Genomic DNA, 19,551 nt, shown 5'->3' with positions numbered 1-19,551 from the left:
ATTGCAAAGTAAGGTCGCAACGGTTCATCTCTGTTGTGAAAGTTGATGTTGCAATTCTTCGCAACGGCTACGCTGGCGTTGCAAATATTTGGTTGAACAGTTAGTAACACTTGCGAAACTGGGATTCCGCAACAGGTCGCTGCAGTTGCGACATTTTTGCAACACCAAAAAAATAGTGGTTTTGATAGGTCAAAACCAGGTTTTGGCCAGTCATAACCAGGTCGAAATTAGATTTCCCCGACTATCAAAAGTCAAAATCAAGTTTTTAAGCCAACAAACTATCAAAAAAATATTTTTCCTTTATAGATAACTCACCATGACGTTCGATGATTAACTCCATATACACAAAAAGTAATAACTACATTACAGAAGTTCTAAGGACATACAAATAGCCACACATCAGTATGATTCTACAAGGTTTAACATATCACTACGTAAGTTTATTTCATCAATTACTTTAAGTATCATACCTTCCGAGAAAAGAGTTCAGCAATGATGACTTCCCAACAACTTTAGGTCCAAAGACGAAGCACTAGAAAACGTTTCTATCTGAATAAACTCCAACAAATGAAAATATTTTGTTTCTTTGAGAAAGCAAACAAATCGAAAGTAGTGAATGCACATACATGTGCCAAGAATCCATCAAAGGATAACCATCCTAATGCATTCTTCTCTGCAGATTCCTCATATGGAGCTTCACACCAAGGACTGTAATTCTAAAATATAACAATTAAAATTAGGTTTCATATGAGAGTGGCCATAATACGAATATTCTCAGAAGCGCAGCCAAATAAATATTGATTCATAAAATATATTTCAAATTAATTTGTTCAGTTTGCTTTGCTTCTTTCTTTTGTTCATATGCACATGCGCACCTAAAGAGCGAGGCACAAACTACATATGAAGGCACAAAAGAAAAAAAAAAAGCATTCGGTCTTCCATATACGATGATCATGCAAGTGTTTATTGAATTATGCATAGTAAGACTACTAATAATGCTCTAAGGCTATGAGCCAGTTCGTAGAAAGGACGTTTTGCAGAAATGTGTAGCATATAATACATAATGTGAAATCATACCGATGCGGTAAAATAAAAAAAAAACAGCTAGTTTTAAAATATCACCTTTCCGGTGGAGTTGAAAAAATATCATCAAGTTCAGCGGGTCCTAATGCGCCATCCTAGCAGACATAATCCCATTGAGTTAGCATCTCAAGAAATAACTAAACAGTAGCACGCAAGTTTCTGAAGCTAGATATAAATATGCAGTAATGTATAACACAGTAGATTCAAATTGGGGTGTTTACATCAAGCCTTAAATAAGAAAATTGAATCGTAATATAACACAAAGAAGGTCAGACAAACTATAACTTAGAATACATTCCAAAAGACTTAGTTCATGAATCATGATTATTATTAAACTAATAACATTTGTAAAGAACTTTACATGTTAATATGTATAGTTATTGGGGCTTCCATTACCAGCAGGGCTACAGGGCTGACATTCCCGGTATTCCTAAACACATTTCATCAAGAAGATTAATAGGCATATAAAAACAAACGACAGATGATGACATCTCATCAAGCACAACAGTGAACTCTGGTTTGTGGGAGAGGACCAACAGTAAACAAACTCTTATCACCATCATAAGCAAATTATTTTCCATCTAACTCGAAGGTATAAGTATGTTGAACTCTTTCAAGAACTTTCCTATAATAACATGATAATGCCGCTAGTTGCAGATCTAGATATAAAACATAAATAAAGTTTCAAAGAGCATGCAGTAATGTGTACTTGTACATCCCACGACATAAAAAACTCAACTTATATTCAGGGAAAATAGTCTTCATAGTCCCATCACTGAACTTTCTTACCAACTTGGTTTACTTGTATATCCATCTCTTGCTTCACAAAAAAAACAGTTAACACTTCAAATTGCAACTCAAACAACTGTGGGCGTTGTCAGGGAAGGAGTTCAACAACAACAACAAACATCTTATACACATGAGTCATGGATAAGAATGCTAAGCTTCTCTACGCAACAAACCACTACATTAGCTCGGCAAACGCTAAATGGTCATCAAATGTACCCATGATATTGTCCCTCCCAACCTTAAGGTACAATGCAAATTAAACTTAAAAATCAAAAGAAAGAGGTTTACCAGGATCTATTTGATTCTCCTGTCTAAACAAGAGTGGATTATTGGCATAACAGAACTCAATTCGACAAGATGAAAGATGCAAATCTCAAAATCTCTGTAAGAAATCGATGATATGGTTATTGATTTCATCTTCCCTTTCCTCCATTATGAAGTGACCAACCCCTTCAAGTACAACTACTTATTGGAGAAATGGTACATCTTTTGTCATTCTACCGCTGTGTATATATTCCTTCACATCCGGAATATGATAGCTCAAATCTTGGTCACCTACCATAAACTTGACTGGTACCTTCACCGGTACCCTTGTCCAATGTGCAAATTTCCAGTTTCTGCCAAATTAACAAACCAAAGCACAAGAAAGATTCTTTCAGAAGAGTTAAACCTGAAAAACAAAAATATACAAAGATGAAAACTGCAGAAGTGTAGGTGCACACATACACATTCATATTTATGTAATAGTTGAATGGTCCTGTGAAGCCTGATTTTTACTAGTGTGATAACAAACGTCTTCCTCCGTTAACCACAGTGGCAAAGTAACTGGATGCTCAGACACGGACCCTTTGTCTTTAGGAACCATAAGTGGAGATGGACTAGTGTGACTAAGTATCTTTGTGAGGATAGTTTTCGTAACTCTGCTACCACATTCAGCTTCTATAGCTCTAGGATCCTACACACGAAACAAAATTCAAGAACATGAATCATAATACACAGTACAAAGCATATGAAGGAAATGGTTGTCAGGCTATTATAATGTTAATACTGAAAATTTGTAAGCAAACATAATGAACAAATATGAAATTGAAGAGAATAAATCTAATCGTATAGTAATTGTGACCATAAACAGCTCCCATGGTCTCAACTGGTTTATACTAAGGGTTTCTAAAGGTAAATGCAACATTTAAATTCACCAAAAAAAATCAAAATTTTCTTCAAATTTTATACAAAAAAAAAAAACTCATCTTGGACGGGAGAATCAAGAGGAAAATCATAGAAACGATAACAAATCCTCATCTTCTTCTTCTTTAGCATCTTCATCGTCACTCTCATACATCTCTCCACTTTTTTGTACACACATTTCTAGGTTTTTAGTGTTAGAAAAAGTTCAGAAAATCGCATTTTTTAGGGTTTGAGAACAAAGACATAACCGATTCATGATGCTTTTCTCCGGATTTATAAGCTGAAACAGGTAAATTAGAACCAAAACTGCAACATACAAGATTCAAATAGAAATTAAAAACATTGATAAATAACGATTTTTAGGTTTTGCAGATTGTGATTAGTATTGTATTTACCTCTAGAAATAATCTCTGAAGAAAAAAGAAGAGAAGGATCACTAGGAAGAGATGGATTAATATGGGTTTCAACAGATCTAGATGCTGTTGTTCCCATTATATTTTGTAGATGATTTTATGATCAGATTAATCCAGATAATAATATGGTGAGCATGACTTTGAACTGAGATTAGAAATCGGGTTAAAGATTTTAAGTGGAAAAATCAAAAGGAGAAGAAAAAATATCTTAATCTAGGGTTTACTTCATAGGGGAAATTTCTCAGGGAGAACGAGAGAGGGGAGAAAAGAAAATGAGATGGAATTTGAGAGGCTGCTCGATGATAAAAAAAAACCGAATCAGCTTTCCCGATAATCTGAAAGGGCTGAACAATGAGTCAGTGAAAGTGTAGGCAGCCACACTCAGTTTTCGCACCCTTACAACTCAATTTGGTTACGAACCGTAACAGTGATGAACAATTGCAAGTTTTGCAACTGCCGGAAACTGTTGGAAATATTTTGCAACTGAAATTTGCAACTGAAAATTCGCAACAGAAGCTAAGCTTGTTACTAATCCTTGAATCTGGTGTAGTGTAAACCCCTCACAGGGAAGATGTATCCAGCATACGACTACTTGATATATCTCGTGTTAGCACAACGTAAACTACCCACTCTTGAACTTAGCAATAGGGACTGGAAGTAAATAAACGAGCAAGAAGATGTGAAAGGAAGACAGAGTAGTTGCCGCTTCTGGACCCAAGTTTAAAACAGATTTAGGTTTAGGTTTAAATTATTTGTGAATCAAGTTAGGTTTAGGTTTTCTTCTAAAACGAGTTTTGTTTCTAGTAAAATAATTAAAACACGAAAACATGATTTTTCCCATAAATAAAACACTTAAAGAAAATATTTTTTGAAATTAATTTCCTAAAAAAAAAAACTTATAAAAAATGATTTCGAGTGCACACGGGAATTGGTGCATGGCATGCGCGCATATGCCATGGGTTGGGCCACATTTCGTTTACCCCACCGGTTCCACATTGTTTGTCAATATTTCCATAGGAAGGTGATTATATGGTGGAGCTCATTCTCTAGTATACCCAATGTGGACTAAAGAGATTCATTCACTCAATGAAATGAATGAGCATACATCTAACCCTAAGGTCCTAAGATCAAGCTACACCAACACCAAGAAACACTTAATTACAACTCATTTTCTCGGACAATTAGCATGCTCTCATTAACGGAAACTACGAAATTTCTTGTAAACTCGATCATCTGGCGTAAAACTTAATCGGTATTTAAAAAAGCATTTGAATTGGGTATATAAACCCAATAGACTTGTGGGAAGCCTGTTTCTGGGAAAGTTAGAAGTTATTGCAAAGGTCCAATGCAGAATTTAGAAACGAAACTAGCTTTAAGCAACAAAGTTCTGATTACACCGAGAAAATTCATATGGATCCATGAAAAGAATATCAAATAAGGAATATGATTGAGATTTTAGTTGGAAACAGGTTCATTTAACACAGAAATCTACTGAGAAAGATCAAGAATGACGAAGAAAACATATCTAATAACGAAACAATTAAAGAAAACACTTATAGTAAAATATTAAATCTCTAACCTGTATAAATACATATCACTGCTAAGATAACACCAATAAAAGACCCAAGAATTTATTTCACCGGGGTCACAATATTTACGTAGCAAGATCGAAGGCCGCATAAATTTTAGAGTGCATTGTAAATTTCACCAGTTAGGAATGGCGATATACGTGAAAGAATTGGAGTGTCACTAATCAAGGAGAAGCTTATCTAGCACCGACTAAGATGATTCAGACGTATCCAACAGAGACCTCGAGAGGTACCAGTGTGCGTTGGAATCATACGTAATGGAGTAAACACCAAGAGATGCAGAGGTCGGCTGAGATTAACATGGGAGGATGCAGTGAAAAGATATTTGAAGAAATGGGGATAGCCGAAAAATATCGTTGAACATGAATGTGCGGATGTCAGCGTCCGAGACGGCAATTCCAAAACATGAAAATGTGACCAAAAAAATGTCGCATACGTCCTTGAAATGATGATGTGCATGATAGTATGATGCATACAGTAAGAACAATTTTTGGAATGCACTAATAGCGCGTCCCAAATATATATTGACTGGTCTACTGGACTCATGTTGACTAGTCAACAACACTATATCTGAGTGTCCAATAGGAGGGCCCCCGCGTCCTTAACTGGTCAATTGGACTCAGTCAATTTTTCAAGGACGAAAGTCTTCCGTCCTAAATTAATCAACTAGACTCCAAGAGGACTCATTGACTATAAAAACGTATAAAAAGTTTATTACCGGGTAAAAGGGTAAAAAACCTTGCAGAAAGTCTAAAAGGTCAGTTTTGAAATTTTTGATACTGAATAGTAAAATCATGGAATTGGACCTTTTCTTAAGTCCCTTCCCATTAAACAATTCAAACTATGAATGGTGGATGATTTGGGTTCTGTTCTGGCCTACACGAACTTATGTGGGACTAAAGGCTTTTCTATTGTTGTGGAAAATTTCACTTATTATAAGGAGGGAAACTATCCATTCCTAGTCCTTAATTTAGTTAGCTCACTCACTGGCTAAAAGTATGATATATTAGAAACAAAATCCAGTAACTTACAACATCTATCCAACATAATTACAGAAAGGGAACCAGGCATCGGATGGTTTGGAGAATCATATAGCCGATGACAATCAGGCATGATTCGCGTGAAATCACACGAAAACAATTTAAAACCATCCAATCCCATTCTTGTAACCGTTTTTTAGTTGATTACATCAATTCTATGCTTCAAAATGAAAAAGTAAAAAAACTAACATCTAATTAAGTGGTACACCTGTTAGTCCTTCACACATAACGTCAGCACCTATAACTTTGACTCACTGTCGCTAACAATATTCTTACAGTATCGTGTAACTATCATTCAATGAATTTCAACTGCAATATGTTTTGAATATCCCCATTGATGTCAGTGGGCGTTGTTTTTGCTAATTTTGATTAACACTAACAATCAGTAGCAGTGGGTACCTATCCTCCCACTTGCACCCAGCCTATATATATGTTATACATCTACAGGATAGTCATAGCACAAACTTCTCAAAAAACACAACACCAAGAAAGAAAAGCAAACTATAGCCTCTCTTCTTCCCTTTTGTGAATCCGATCAAAAGACTTTAAAATTGTTATCATGGATGCCAAGGGGGTCCTATCAGCTGCATCGCAAGAACAGACAGCACCGTTGAAGTACGTCCAAGACCTAGCAATCAATGAAGAACTACCACAAAGATATATCCAGAAAGATGTTAATGTTAATGAAAAGCAGGTAACTGCAGATGTTTCTTTATCAGTTCCGACAATTGATGTTAGTCGTTTAACAGCTAATGCATCCATCGAAGAGAAAGAAGAAGAGATGGAGAAGCTAAAATCTGCTTCGATTTCATGGGGAATGTTTCAGGTAAAAAACAAATTGTGCTCATTCGATATAATTTAAAATCTGCATGCGATATAATTTAAGGATATGTTTAATGTGTTAGTCTTAACTGTTTTTCAGGCAGTAGGGCATGCTATTCCGAAAAGTCTACTCGATGATATCTATAATATTTCCAAGCAGTTCTTTGATCTTCCTTTAGAAGAGAAGCAAAAGTACGCGTCATCCAAAGTGGACGAGGTATTTGACTTGCAGGGATTTGGGAGCGATTCCATTAAAGAAACTAATGCAGATCAGATTCTTGACTGGTCCGACTATCTAAACCTCGTAAACGAACCAATAGCAGACCGTAACCTCCAGTACTGGCCTGGTGATGATTCTCTATTGAATTTCAGGTACTAATAACAAACAAAATGAAATCCATATTTAGTACTATCCAAAAATAAGCATTAGTAATTGCGTGTGCTGACCTGCAGGAGCACATTGGATGAATACAGCGTTCAAACGAGATCACTGTTTGAAATCATTATAAAGTCCATGGCCAAATCACTAGGATTAGAGGAGAATGCCTTCTTCGACCAGCTGGGTGATCCACAAATAGTGTATACAACGTTTAACTTCTATCCTCCTTGTCCTAGACCAGATCTTGTTTACGGCTTAAAAGCTCATACAGATGGTGGAGCAATAACTATTCTTCTGCCAGACCCTGAAGTACGAGGTCTTCAAGTTCAGAAAAATGATCAATGGGTTAGTGTTCCATGTGTGCCTGGAGCTCTTCTTGTCAACATTGGAGATTCATTGCAGGTAATGAGTAATGGAATATTCAAGAGCCCGTGGCACAGGGCAGTAACAAATTCAGAACGGACCCGAATTTCTTTGGGTAATTTTTATTTCCCACATCACGATCAAGAAATCGAACCTGTCGCTTCGTTAATCAACGACAGTAATCCTAGAAAGTATGACAAGGTGAAGATGAAAGATTTTCTTGCAGTTTACTACAAAAATTATTCGGAAGGAAAGCCTGGGTATGACTGGACCAGCCTCTAATTCTTCTACCACTTTGTATGTTCTAAGAGGATGGTACTGAAGTTCAGCAACTGGATATGAGTGGTAACAATTGGAATTTGGTTGTGGGAAACGTACATCTGCTAGGAAAAAATCTTAAGGGTTCAAGTTTTTGTGTTTGCATTTTTGCTTTGTAATATTTTATGTTTGGCAGTCTTGTTTTGTTGTGTGTTTCTTTAGCTAGTGTGTTGGTTTTTCCCATACACTGTTTGCGATTCTACTTCTTTTTTGTTCTTTTGTTTTTCAATAAAATTTTAAGCTTTGAGCTTCAGAAAAAAAGATATATTTTTTTTTTATTTGCTAGAAGAAATTAAGATGCAAAAGAATTCAAGTGGAATGAAAATATGCCGATCATCATAAAGTTAATGCAAATGCTTTAGAAAAATATAAAATAAAGTTAATCCAAATATCCTAATAAAAGTAGTACGCGCCCCCTTGATTAATTTGGGCTTGATAAGTCATGTAATTCATTTCAACGTTTCCGATTGTATCCTTCTAATTTATGGTCTACATTGTCTACAAACTATGTTCCCTTTCATTCAAAATCAAGTGCAAATTAAGTGCAACTGATTTTTTTTTTATCATCTACCGGAAGCCATAACTCAAACCAAAACCAAAAATCAATGTCCAAGACTTGTATGCTTTGATTCTCATTATTAATCATTGTAGCGACTTTATTTACCAGGTATACCTAATTTTTAGGCAATTCGCACTCATATCCAGAGTCCTCTAGAAATTCGTATCCAAATATGTAAGTAATGTTTATCTGACAGTTGATGCAAAATTAGTTATTTTTACGACATTTATATTACTTCAGCAACGTTTATGCAGTGTCACTTCCTGTGTCTGCAACACTTACAAATTTATCTAGAAAGATGAGAAAACTCTACAACTTGAAAGTTAAAGCTTTAACCATTTTTTTTCTCTGATACTGCAAAGCAACTGCAATATTCATTAATACTAGACTGCTAAGTATCTGCGATATTTATGGATTTGTCGATTTACGGTCAGCTAACCAAGGATGTTGTCACACGAGTTGGTGGTCGGTTGACATCTTGGCATTGTCAGTAATTGTCATCAATACTAGGGAAACACAAAGTGACTGCAAACATTCTCTTAAGTTTAATCAACGAGTTATCTTGGCATTCAATGGCAGGTCAAGGTCCATTCCTTAGGATTAATCTTATGGTGTGTTAATCGAGCATCTAGATTAGTCGTCCACCACAGTTAAGACAATCTTAAGTCCCATGGCAATGCTAATCTAGCACGCTAATCGCAGAATCAAGTAGCGCCCAGCGCTGAGTGGTTTAGTGCAATCAATCTCAGTCGTCAGATCAAAAAATAAATCTAGATGCATTGAACCATTCCGCAACAAGGTGATTTTTGTGGCGCTGAACCATTCAGTGCAACTATCTCACTGCTAGTTCACATGCAAGCAAATAATAGGAGAGAGAACTAGTGTTAACAAATAGACAACACTTTTATTTTGGATTGTAACACTCTTTGGCTAATCTAGCAGCCAAATCTAGCTCATAGGACTGATTTCGATACCAAAGACCGATAGTAGTTATAGGTCAGGCACCATCGCTTAAATAGTTTAAAATAAATTTTTATGCATAACCTAGCCTGCGCATTGCGCGAGCATAAATGGCCTTGTTATGATATGCTTGTAGTTGCAGGAAAACATACAGCCACACCCCAATGTATCTAAACAATAACCTAAGTAATCATAATGAATTCTTTTATTAATTATCAAGGTTTTAATTGGATACAAAGGATTACAATGACTTTACTTGCTCTCCAAATAAACTTTCTCTCTCCTAGTTTCTTGTCTAACACGCACTAAAAGATCTCTCTCTCTCTATGTGATGACTTCTTTCCTTTATATAGGATTCCTCATAGTGGATGACAGCTAAGAGACCCGTTATTTTCGAAATCACTGTGTGTTACATTCGCTCATGTATACTCACTCATTCTCGCGCAACTTATACTTCGCATAGATCATCACACTTTACTCGTGACTTTGCTGACATCATCCAATACGTCACTTCAACTTTGCCATGTGCGATAACCCTCGCTTACATCAGATAATCCTTACTTCGCATAGTTATTGATATGTGCGATATTTCATTCCTACATTTTTCCTCTTCTCATTTCGCTTACATTGTGAAGTGAGCGATATGAGAAATTTCCATCCTAAAATATCGCATGTATGTATCTTTTCGTATTCTATCTTACCGACATTCCTCCGGAATTCTAGTTTTCTTTAATTACGCGTGTGTTTTTAACCATTTGTTATCTGACACGTCCTTTTAACCGCCTGTTTTTATCCGTTCATTCCTCGCATTAATGAAATGGAATCTCGAAAAATGGGACTAACTTTTCCTTATATATCTTCTTTTGTCTTCTTCTTTCTATTTTCTTGTTTCATTTTCTCTGCTACTGCTTTCACCGATCTTGATTTTATCAAAACTAAAACTTATTTCACCAAATAATTTACTTCTTTTACTCATCTTCATTCCCATTCTAAAAATGGCTCCTGCTGGTAAGAAGATGGAAACAGAATTCAACAGGTTAAAGGACGAAGTCCATTCGAGAGGTTACTCACTTTCTCTTCCTTCATCATCTGGCTATTCATCCAAACTCAATCTTGATTTGATCAATTCCGAACAATGGAATAATCAAAGAGTCATTCTTTCATTGGGACAACTTTATATTCTTCCAATTCCCTTGTTCAACCCAGAAATTCCCCTATTCTATGAAATTCTTGCTGATGATCGATTCGCACGGGGAATATTCCAACTAAATGGTGATGCTATCAGAATAGCTTTGGAATATTCTCGTCGTGCAGCTGGTTTAGAGACCTCTTATCCTTATGAGGTGCGAAATGAATCGCATCGTGATAAGGTCATCGATTCTACCGAATATACTCTTGATAACTTCTTTAAAAATTACTATGCTACAATTATGAAAAGCAATTCAACTAAATGGGTCGTTCGCTTAAGAAGAAAAGATGGTATCGCTGAAGATAATAAGATCATGCGAGATGTTGATTGGAATGACAAATCTAACAGTTCTGCTCGCAGATCTAATGACTCAAGCTGGCTTAATTGCCCTGTCATTCTAGAGGGTCCTTATATTTCTGGTGAAGCTGAGGATGGCTCTGATATTCCTCTTCCCGAAAAGTTTTCTTCTTACCAACCTTGGAAATTTGTACTTTCCGAAGCTGAGACAAAGAAAGTGGTATGGGGGCTTCGCATAAATGTTCTCAATCTCGCATAATTTTTTTCTGAAAAAGCGGGGATCTAACAGCAACACCCAATATTTTGCTTAGCAATCTGTATGGACAAACTCCAATATACTTTTTATGAGAATCAACTAGACAGTTAGACTCAATCAATAAAAAGATATATCAAGGAGTTTATATCTCAATCTATCGATTTGATCTTACTCAAGCAAATGGAAATCCGCGAGTCTTTATTAAAGAGAGATAACTTGGACGGTACCAAAGACCAATATCCAAGGATCAAACAATATCAATCAACAACCAAAGGTTGGATTTCCAATTGATGATCTTAACGCAAAACCTGTATTATTTCAATTATATAAAATATAATTCGGAAAAGAAATAACACAGACACAAGAAGTTTTGTTAACGAAGAAACCGCAAATGCAGAAAAACCCCGGGACCTAGTCCATATTGAATGCACACTGTATTAAGCCGCTAAAGACACTAGCCTACAAGCTAACTTCGGACTGGACTATAGTTGAACCCCAATCAGTTTCCCACTAATTCAAGGTACATTTTTACTCCTACGCCTCTGATCCCAGCAGGATACTGCGTACTTGATTCCCTTAGCTGATCTCACCCACAACTAAGAGTTGCTGCAACCCAAAATCGCAGATTTGATAATAAACAAATCTATCTCACATAGAAAAGTCTATCAAAGGATAAATCTGTCTCCCACAGAAAAACCCTAGGTTTTTGTTCCGTCTTAAGATATAAAATCAAGGTGAACAGGAACCAATTAATAATCCGGTCTTATATTCCTGAAGAACAGCCTAGATTAATCAATCACCTCTCAACAATCCTTCTTGACTACACAAGCGGTTTGTCGAGGAATCACAAACAGTGAGACGAAGATGTTTGTGACTTCTTTAACTTGCCTATCGGAGAACTCTCACGATCTCAAGCCAATCAAAGATTGTACTCGTACGATAGAAGATGCAAGATCAGATTACACAACTACGATAAAAGTAGTATCGGTCTGGATTCACAATCCCAATGAAGTCTTTAAGTAGTTAACCTGGTTTTAGAGAAGAAAACCAAAGGTTAAAGGAGAATCGACTCTAGCGAGCGCACTAGTATCACACAGACGTGTGGGGATTATTTTGCACAATGCTAGATGTTTCTGTTATATAGCCTTCAAATCAGGGTTTTTCCTTAGTTACAAAGAAATCCATATTCACCGTTAGATGAAAACCTGATTTAGATTCAAGCTAATATTTCTCAACCGTTAGATCGAAAACTTAGCTTGTCACACACACTTGGGTAGACGTTTGCTGGGTTTGTGAAAACCGTTCCCAAATGTGTACGTGTATGTTGGTTCAACATAGTAACCCAAAAGGTTAATCATATGAGAAATTCATATTAACCTAGTTCTTCTTCACCGTAACTAGTTCAATTGACTCAAATGAACTAGTTAGAGACTTGTTCAATTGCTATGAGATCTTATGTAACTACACAAGACACAATTGAAACAAAGATGATTCGATTCGATTGAATTGGCTCATGAACTTTATATCCACGGTTTGCATAAAGCATTCCTTAGTAATTTAAGTTTCATGTTCAGGGCACATCTTTAGATCATAACCACTTAAGCTCACAAACAAGTTCGCAGACTTAAGACAACCGGCAGAGTTTTCCAAACTCAGCAGAAAATCTCGGCAAAGAGACTTCCGCCAGTTCGTGGACTAGGTTCGCGGACTGAGTTCGAGGACTAAACGCGCAAACGAGTTTTTGGAAAATCTCAGCAGAAATTCTAGGCAAGAGAACTTCCGTCAGTTCGCGGACTAAGTTCGCAAACTGAGTTCGCGGACTTGGCAAAGCCAATTCCTCCGGTCTCTCTCAATCAACAAAGTTCGAAAACTTCGGATTAAGGAATACATGGTTATGTAATCTAAACTCTCATTCCAATCATTGAGACATTCTTAGAGGACGTTATATAGCCGTTATTCACGGACCGTTTCACGTCAGAGCAATTCTCAAAGTAATTGAAACTTTTCATGACTTTCGTCACTAGGTGAAGATAAAATTGATCAAAGCGAAACGCTTTACCAACACAAGATTTCGAGAAAAAGATAAGTAGTGAATACTCAGCTCGAAATGTCAAATGTGTATGATCCAGTCTATATAGCATACGACTTTTTGTCTCATAAGAAGTAGGAGATAGAATAGATAGACTTTTGAGTGATAGATAAGTTCAAGTCTCCACATACCTTTTTATTGATGAAATTCCACGGTTCCTTGAGTAGATATTCTTCGTTGTATGATGAATCGCCATGAAGTCCTTGAGCTCAACTGCACTTTTCCATCCTAGTCCGAGACTTAGTTATAATAGACTAGAAATCAAGACTCATAGTTTTGATCACTAACATTGACAAACATGCTTGATATAGCAACGCATGCGAGGTCGACCGAGCTATGCTCTAAAAATCTCCCCCTTTGTCAATTTTAGTGACAAAACTATTAATACATATGAAATACAAAAAAAATAAACTTTAGTGGCTCCTATTCCATAGTCTAATCTTAAACGTTCCTTGAAATCTTCGTCCTTCGAAGTACTCCAATGATCCCAAAGATTGTAAGTTTAGAACCACCGTTGTTGAAGATCCGTAGCTATAACAATGAGAGAAATCGAGATTCTCGATCATTATTATACAGTGTCATAGTATCATTATGTAACATCAAAGTCCAATTGCATCACGACTTTAACAACAATACTATGGTGATAAGTATCACTCCCCCTTAGTTAATACTCCATCTCGATCATGGAAACCACTCTCCCTTACACAATGATCCGAAAACCATATGTATTTGTAGTGTGAACTACATTATTTCTCCCCCTTTTTGTCAATAAAATTGGCAAAGGTAAAAGAAGGATCATAATGAAATTTCCACAAAATACATTTCATAGACTAAAAGAAAAAATACATACCAACTTAATTTAGATGCAATCATAAATCCGAAGCTAAATGCATTCATCAAGGAGTTTTAAGATACAAGATAACCCCTATAAAATTCCACAGCCGCACACCCCGCAAGATATTACCATTAAGCACAAGTTCAAAAGAACTCTCCCCCATTTGATGTCATTCCCGAAAGAACAACAAGAGCGACCTTAATTTCAAAAGAAAAGAAGGATTTTTTAATTGGACATCAAAAACCATGGAAATGATTTTTTATATCCAAAACTCAACCAAATTAATCACAAGTAAACCCATGATTAATTTAATCGGAATACGCAACTAAATCAAACCACAAAAGTGATCAATTTAATTGATTGTGCTCAACATAAGAAAACTCACGGATATATGACTAAGATAACCACACGGAGATGACTACCTTAATCGTTCAAATACTCAACATAACGAAAACCTTACGGAATATACGACTACATCAACCAATAGGGCATGATTAGTATAGCCATTCATATACTCAATACAAGAACTTGTGGAATATATGAAAAACTCAACTAGATTAATTATAAGAGAACCTATAATTAATCTAATTGGAATACACAACCAAACTAATCACCGAAGCAATCAATTTAATTGTAAAAAGATTTTTCTCGACAAAAGAAGACTTTCGGAGCAAATAACTAAATAACCAATCAAGATGATTAATTTAGTTCAAGAATGCTCAACATATAGCATCTCATGGAACAACCAACAAGGCCAATATTAATCGTCATAGTTATAAGGTGCTCAACATAAGATACACAATGGAGCCTTCACGGTAAAACATAACAAAATGGACAAATGAAGATCAATACTGTGGATAACATACAAGGATCTATTCTATTTTCCCTCACTATTTGCATAACAACATAATAGATTTTATCCTTGTCAAACAAAAGATTTCATCCTATTTTCCATCAAATAAATGATTGCATAGGCATAACTTTTGTAATTGTCAAAAGTCCATTCGTCCTTTCATCAATACGAATATCAATTTATGAACGACTTTACTTTTGACACAATATGGGACCTTCAAGTTCACAGACGCAAACAATACATATCCCATAAAAATATTGCAATACTTCAAAACAGATTAATACTGCACTAATATCATCCTCCAAATATTTTTAGAATTTAATACCAGTAAACCTAAAAAATAACATAAGAAGATGAAAACAAAAATAGCTATGTGTAGTCACAATCTTCGCTATTCAAAGCACTAGTTATTCTTCCAACTCAAAAGAAGACATACTAGGTATCTGAAAATATCTTCAGTTTTCCTTGATAATTTCATACCTCTAAAATGGTCCATAAAAGTATGAGTCACTCCTTGATTCTGTTAACTGTAGACACACCATGTTCATAAGTCAGAACATTAACTTTCCAATGAACAGTGCGAGCATAATGACGAGCCTTTGCACAATCAAGGATAACTTTCTTCTGATTTATGATCAAGATATACTGAGTACCAAGGATTTTTGCATGTCCATCAATAAGCTGGTTTATCTGCAATTGAAGGTTAGCCAGTTTGTTCTTAACTTCATTCTGAACACGAATCAGATCCTTGACAGATTCTCCAATCCAATAGTTATACTGTTTTCTTTCAAGCATCTTCTTTAGTATAAACTCTTGACCAGAATCACATCCTTTAAGATCATCCTCAACCATAGGGTTCACTTATTCTTTGGGAACAGTTTCCATAGAGCTCCTTTATAAAGAAAAATGAAACATGTATAAGAGTTATATATGTTTGTGAATACCATGTCTAGAAACCCTAGAGTTCCTTGAGGAGATGCAGACGTTCGTGGGACGACCAAAAGACAAATGGCCTTAAGAGAAAATATTGCACACTGTGCAGCTTTCAAAGATTATCCATCCCAAAACGTCATAGTGACAAAAGAAAATGAAACTAGAAAAGAGCATTACATCAAAATATATACAAGATAGAGAAAAATAACACAATACTTGAGCATCTCTCAAATCCTTATCCTTGTATCTATCAAGTTAGATACAAGAATAGAACATTCTGCTGTTAGGTAGCAGAGGGAGACATAGTCTCACCATAGGTTCTGACAGAGTAGCTGTAATTTCCTCCATGATATCTTATCTCAGCATTTCTTGTCCTTTCACTGCAGATTCCAAGGAAAAGGGTGCGTCTTGCAGTCCTTCTAGTAATCACTGGTGAGAAAACTTTCTGATAACAAAGTCTATGACCTCTTGAAATAGGTTCTAGGGGATTTTCCGAAATTGGTCTCCACACACTAGACTTAGATTTACCAGATTTGTTCTTATAAGCACAGGACATGCTTTCATTGGTAGCCCGAGAGTTTACAAATGTCCTGTAATGATTTCTAGGAGAGAGGTCATTTTTATAAGATGCCAGGTTTCCTGTGAAAGAGACCTTCACTGTAGCAGTCGTCCGACTATTTACTCCATTGATATTAGAAAGAAGCAATTTGTGAAGTTCAGAAACACGTTTCTTTCTGGCAAAACTATGGATAGCATAGTGATTTCCTTTTCCACAGAAGGTACAGATTCGTGGAGGAGAAGCAATAACTGGTACTTGTTTAAAATTCATAGTCACCGGAGAAGATTGTAAGTTATGAAAGCTTTTCTTGACACAATCTTCATCTGGAGAAAATTTCATTCTGTACAGTAACTCATGAGAATTAGTTTGTGTAGAAGAATTTTTCTTTAAAACAGAGTTTTCCCTTTCCAAGGAATTGCACTGTCCATGGGCTATGACAAGTGATGCTTCAAGTTTCTTTTTCTCAACACGAAGTCTGTCAAGATCAAATGAATGCGTCTTGATCAAACATTTTTCTCTAATTGAGCCTTCTTAACCAGCTTTTCAAGATCAAAAATCTTTTCACGATGTATATTGTTTTCTTGAAGAAGTTTCTCAATTTCCTTAGAGAATGACCTTATAATGTTATAGAGTACCTGTTCACGATCAATAGACTTTTCAAATTCATCAATGAGCTGTACATGATCCTTGAGATCAACAAACTCTATAGAATTTTTTGAAATTCTGGTGAGCTCCTTTTCAGCCTTTGCCATTATGTCCAATGTCTCATTGAAGGAAGAATGAAAACCCCAGGACGGAACAATCTTCTTACCTCGGGATTCGGAAGAATCATCTAAGGAGTGACCCTTTGAGGTATTTCCGAGACACTTGAAAAAGTTGACATCTTTAGGAGGAATTTTTGGTATGCATATGAGATTATATCCACAGACTCAGATTGCCACAAACATGGACTTATACGGTCTTTAACGTGTTTTCCTGCTCTGATACCAATTGAAAACGCGGGGGTCTAACAACAACACCCAATAGTTCTCTTAGCAATCTGTATGGATAAACTCCAATATACTTTTTATGAGAATCAACTAGACAGTTAGACTCAATCAATAAAAAGATATATCAAGGAGTTTATATTCCAATCTCTCGATTTGATCTTTACTCAAGTAAACGGAAATCCGCGAGTCTTTATCAAAGAGAGATAACTTGGACGGTACCAAAGACCAATATCCAATGATCAATCAATATCAATCAACAACCAAAGGTTGGATTTCCAATTGATGATCTTAACGCACAACCTGTATTATTTCGATTATATAAAAAATAATACGGGAAAATAAATAACACAGACACCAGAAGTTTTGTTAACGAGGAAACCGCAAATGCGGAAAAACCCCAGGACCTAGTCTAGATTGAATACACACTGTATTAAGCCGCTACAGACACTATCCTACTACAAGCTAACTTCAGACTGGACTATAGTTGAACCCCAATCAGTCTCCCACTAATTCAAGGTGCAGTTGTACTCCTACGCCTCTGATCCCAGCAGGATACTGCGCACTTGATTCCCTTAGCTGATCTCACCCACAACTAAGAGTTGCTGCAATCCAAAATCGCAGACTTGATAATAAACAAATCTGTCTCACACAGAAAAGTCTACCAAAGGTTAAATCTGTCTCCCACAGAAAAACCCTAGGTTTTTGTTCCGTCTTAAGATATAAAATCAAGGTGAACAGGAACCAATTGATAATTCGGTCTTATATTCCCGAAGAACATCCTAGATTAATCAATCACCTCTCAACAATCCTTCTTGACTACACAAGCGGTTTGTCGAGGAATCACAAACAGTGAGACGAAGATGTTTGTGACTTATTTATCTTCCCTATAGGAGAACTCTCACGATCTCAAGCCAATCAAAGATTGTACTCGTACGATAGAAGATGCAAGATCAGATCACACAACTACGATAAAAGTAGTATCGGTCTGGCTTCACAATCCCAATGATGTCTTTAAGTCGTTAACCTGGTTTTAGAGAAGAAAACCAAAGGTTAAAGGAGAATAGACTCTAGCGAGCTGATAGACACATTTATGTGTCTAATATATCTCAATTGTATATATTGTTAGTGCTCGATTTTGTACTTATTGGGTTATTTTATTTATTTGTAGGCGTTTTGGGAAAAATAAGGTTTTGCGGCGAAATTGGCTAGAAATGTGGCGTTTGGAACTCCGTAGACAGTGTACCGGAAGTACCCCGGAAGCGCCCCAGAAATACCTCGGAGGAACCCGAAAAAATTTATATTTTCACCCTAGAAAAATCGCTAGGGGCACCCCATTTCAAGGCATATGCTAAAGGGACTCCCAGTCTGGTTAAGGGGACACCACATTCAAAGTTCAAATAATGGAATTTGGCTGGAAAACTAAAGTTCACGTCTGATAATTTGCTGTTGGATTTCTGGGCAGTTCTGAGGGAGATTAAATCCCTGAAATCAATTGGCCTAGGCCTGTTAAGACTAAACAGACCGTATGCAAGTGATTTTATCGATCAACTTGGGCTGGAATGGCTGGGAGAAGCGATCAAAGTCCAAACAGGATACGTATTGTTCTGTCCAGTTTCAAGGATTTTTATGAAAGATTTTGTGAGAGTTTTACGCTGGATAGTTACGTACTAGGTCCTGTTCAAGTCTTGATAAGAGTTTGGTGGAAATTTTATAGCTAACAGACGCGTACGAATAGCTTTGAGCAGTTTTGATAAACCCAGAAGCCGCGTGAAGAACAGAAAAGGAGAAATATTTTTCGAGACTTTGGAAGAATGAAAAAAAGAGATTCTATCAGGATTTCTTTTAGCTGTGAAGTATATAAGAGGTGGAGAGAAGTTAGAGAAGGTTTATTAAGAGTTTGGGTAAGGTTTGGGACGCAGAGGAGCGAAGAAGAAGGATTAACAGCAATTCCCACCTGCTGTTGCTGCTGCCATTAGAGGACCTTGAAGAACACGAAGAACAGACTGCACAGAGCAGTCCTATTTTCCGCAGTGTCAACAGCAGCAACGGAG

At 36.4% G+C, this 19,551-nt stretch overlaps 1 protein-coding gene and 1 long non-coding RNA gene across 2 annotated transcripts; one reads left to right on the top strand and one right to left on the bottom strand.

Moving 5' to 3' along the window:
• Positions 1 to 348: 348 nt before the first annotated feature.
• On the bottom strand, positions 349 to 3,689 carry LOC113344329. The gene is made up of 5 exons (XR_003357763.1): positions 3,453 to 3,689; positions 2,599 to 2,827; positions 2,161 to 2,489; positions 1,123 to 1,178; positions 349 to 716 (listed from the first exon to the last, which is right to left on the bottom strand). It is a non-coding gene; the product is annotated as an uncharacterized LOC113344329 (long non-coding RNA).
• Positions 3,690 to 6,569: 2,880 nt separating this feature from the next.
• Positions 6,570 to 8,236, top strand: LOC113344446 (flavonol synthase/flavanone 3-hydroxylase-like). Its single transcript, XM_026588418.1, has 3 exons — positions 6,570 to 6,925; positions 7,022 to 7,293; positions 7,375 to 8,236. Exons 1-3 carry the CDS (start codon positions 6,659 to 6,661, stop codon positions 7,943 to 7,945), a joined length of 1,110 nt encoding a protein of 369 aa, XP_026444203.1. The 5' UTR covers positions 6,570 to 6,658; the 3' UTR covers positions 7,946 to 8,236.
• Positions 8,237 to 19,551: the final 11,315 nt, after the last annotated feature.

This window comes from Papaver somniferum, unplaced genomic scaffold, assembly GCF_003573695.1.
Source record: "Papaver somniferum cultivar HN1 unplaced genomic scaffold, ASM357369v1 unplaced-scaffold_76, whole genome shotgun sequence".
In the NCBI taxonomy this organism is placed as follows: domain Eukaryota; kingdom Viridiplantae; phylum Streptophyta; class Magnoliopsida; order Ranunculales; family Papaveraceae; genus Papaver; species Papaver somniferum.
Note: the sequence above shows the minus strand (reverse complement) of the source record. Positions and strands in the feature narration are given on the sequence as shown.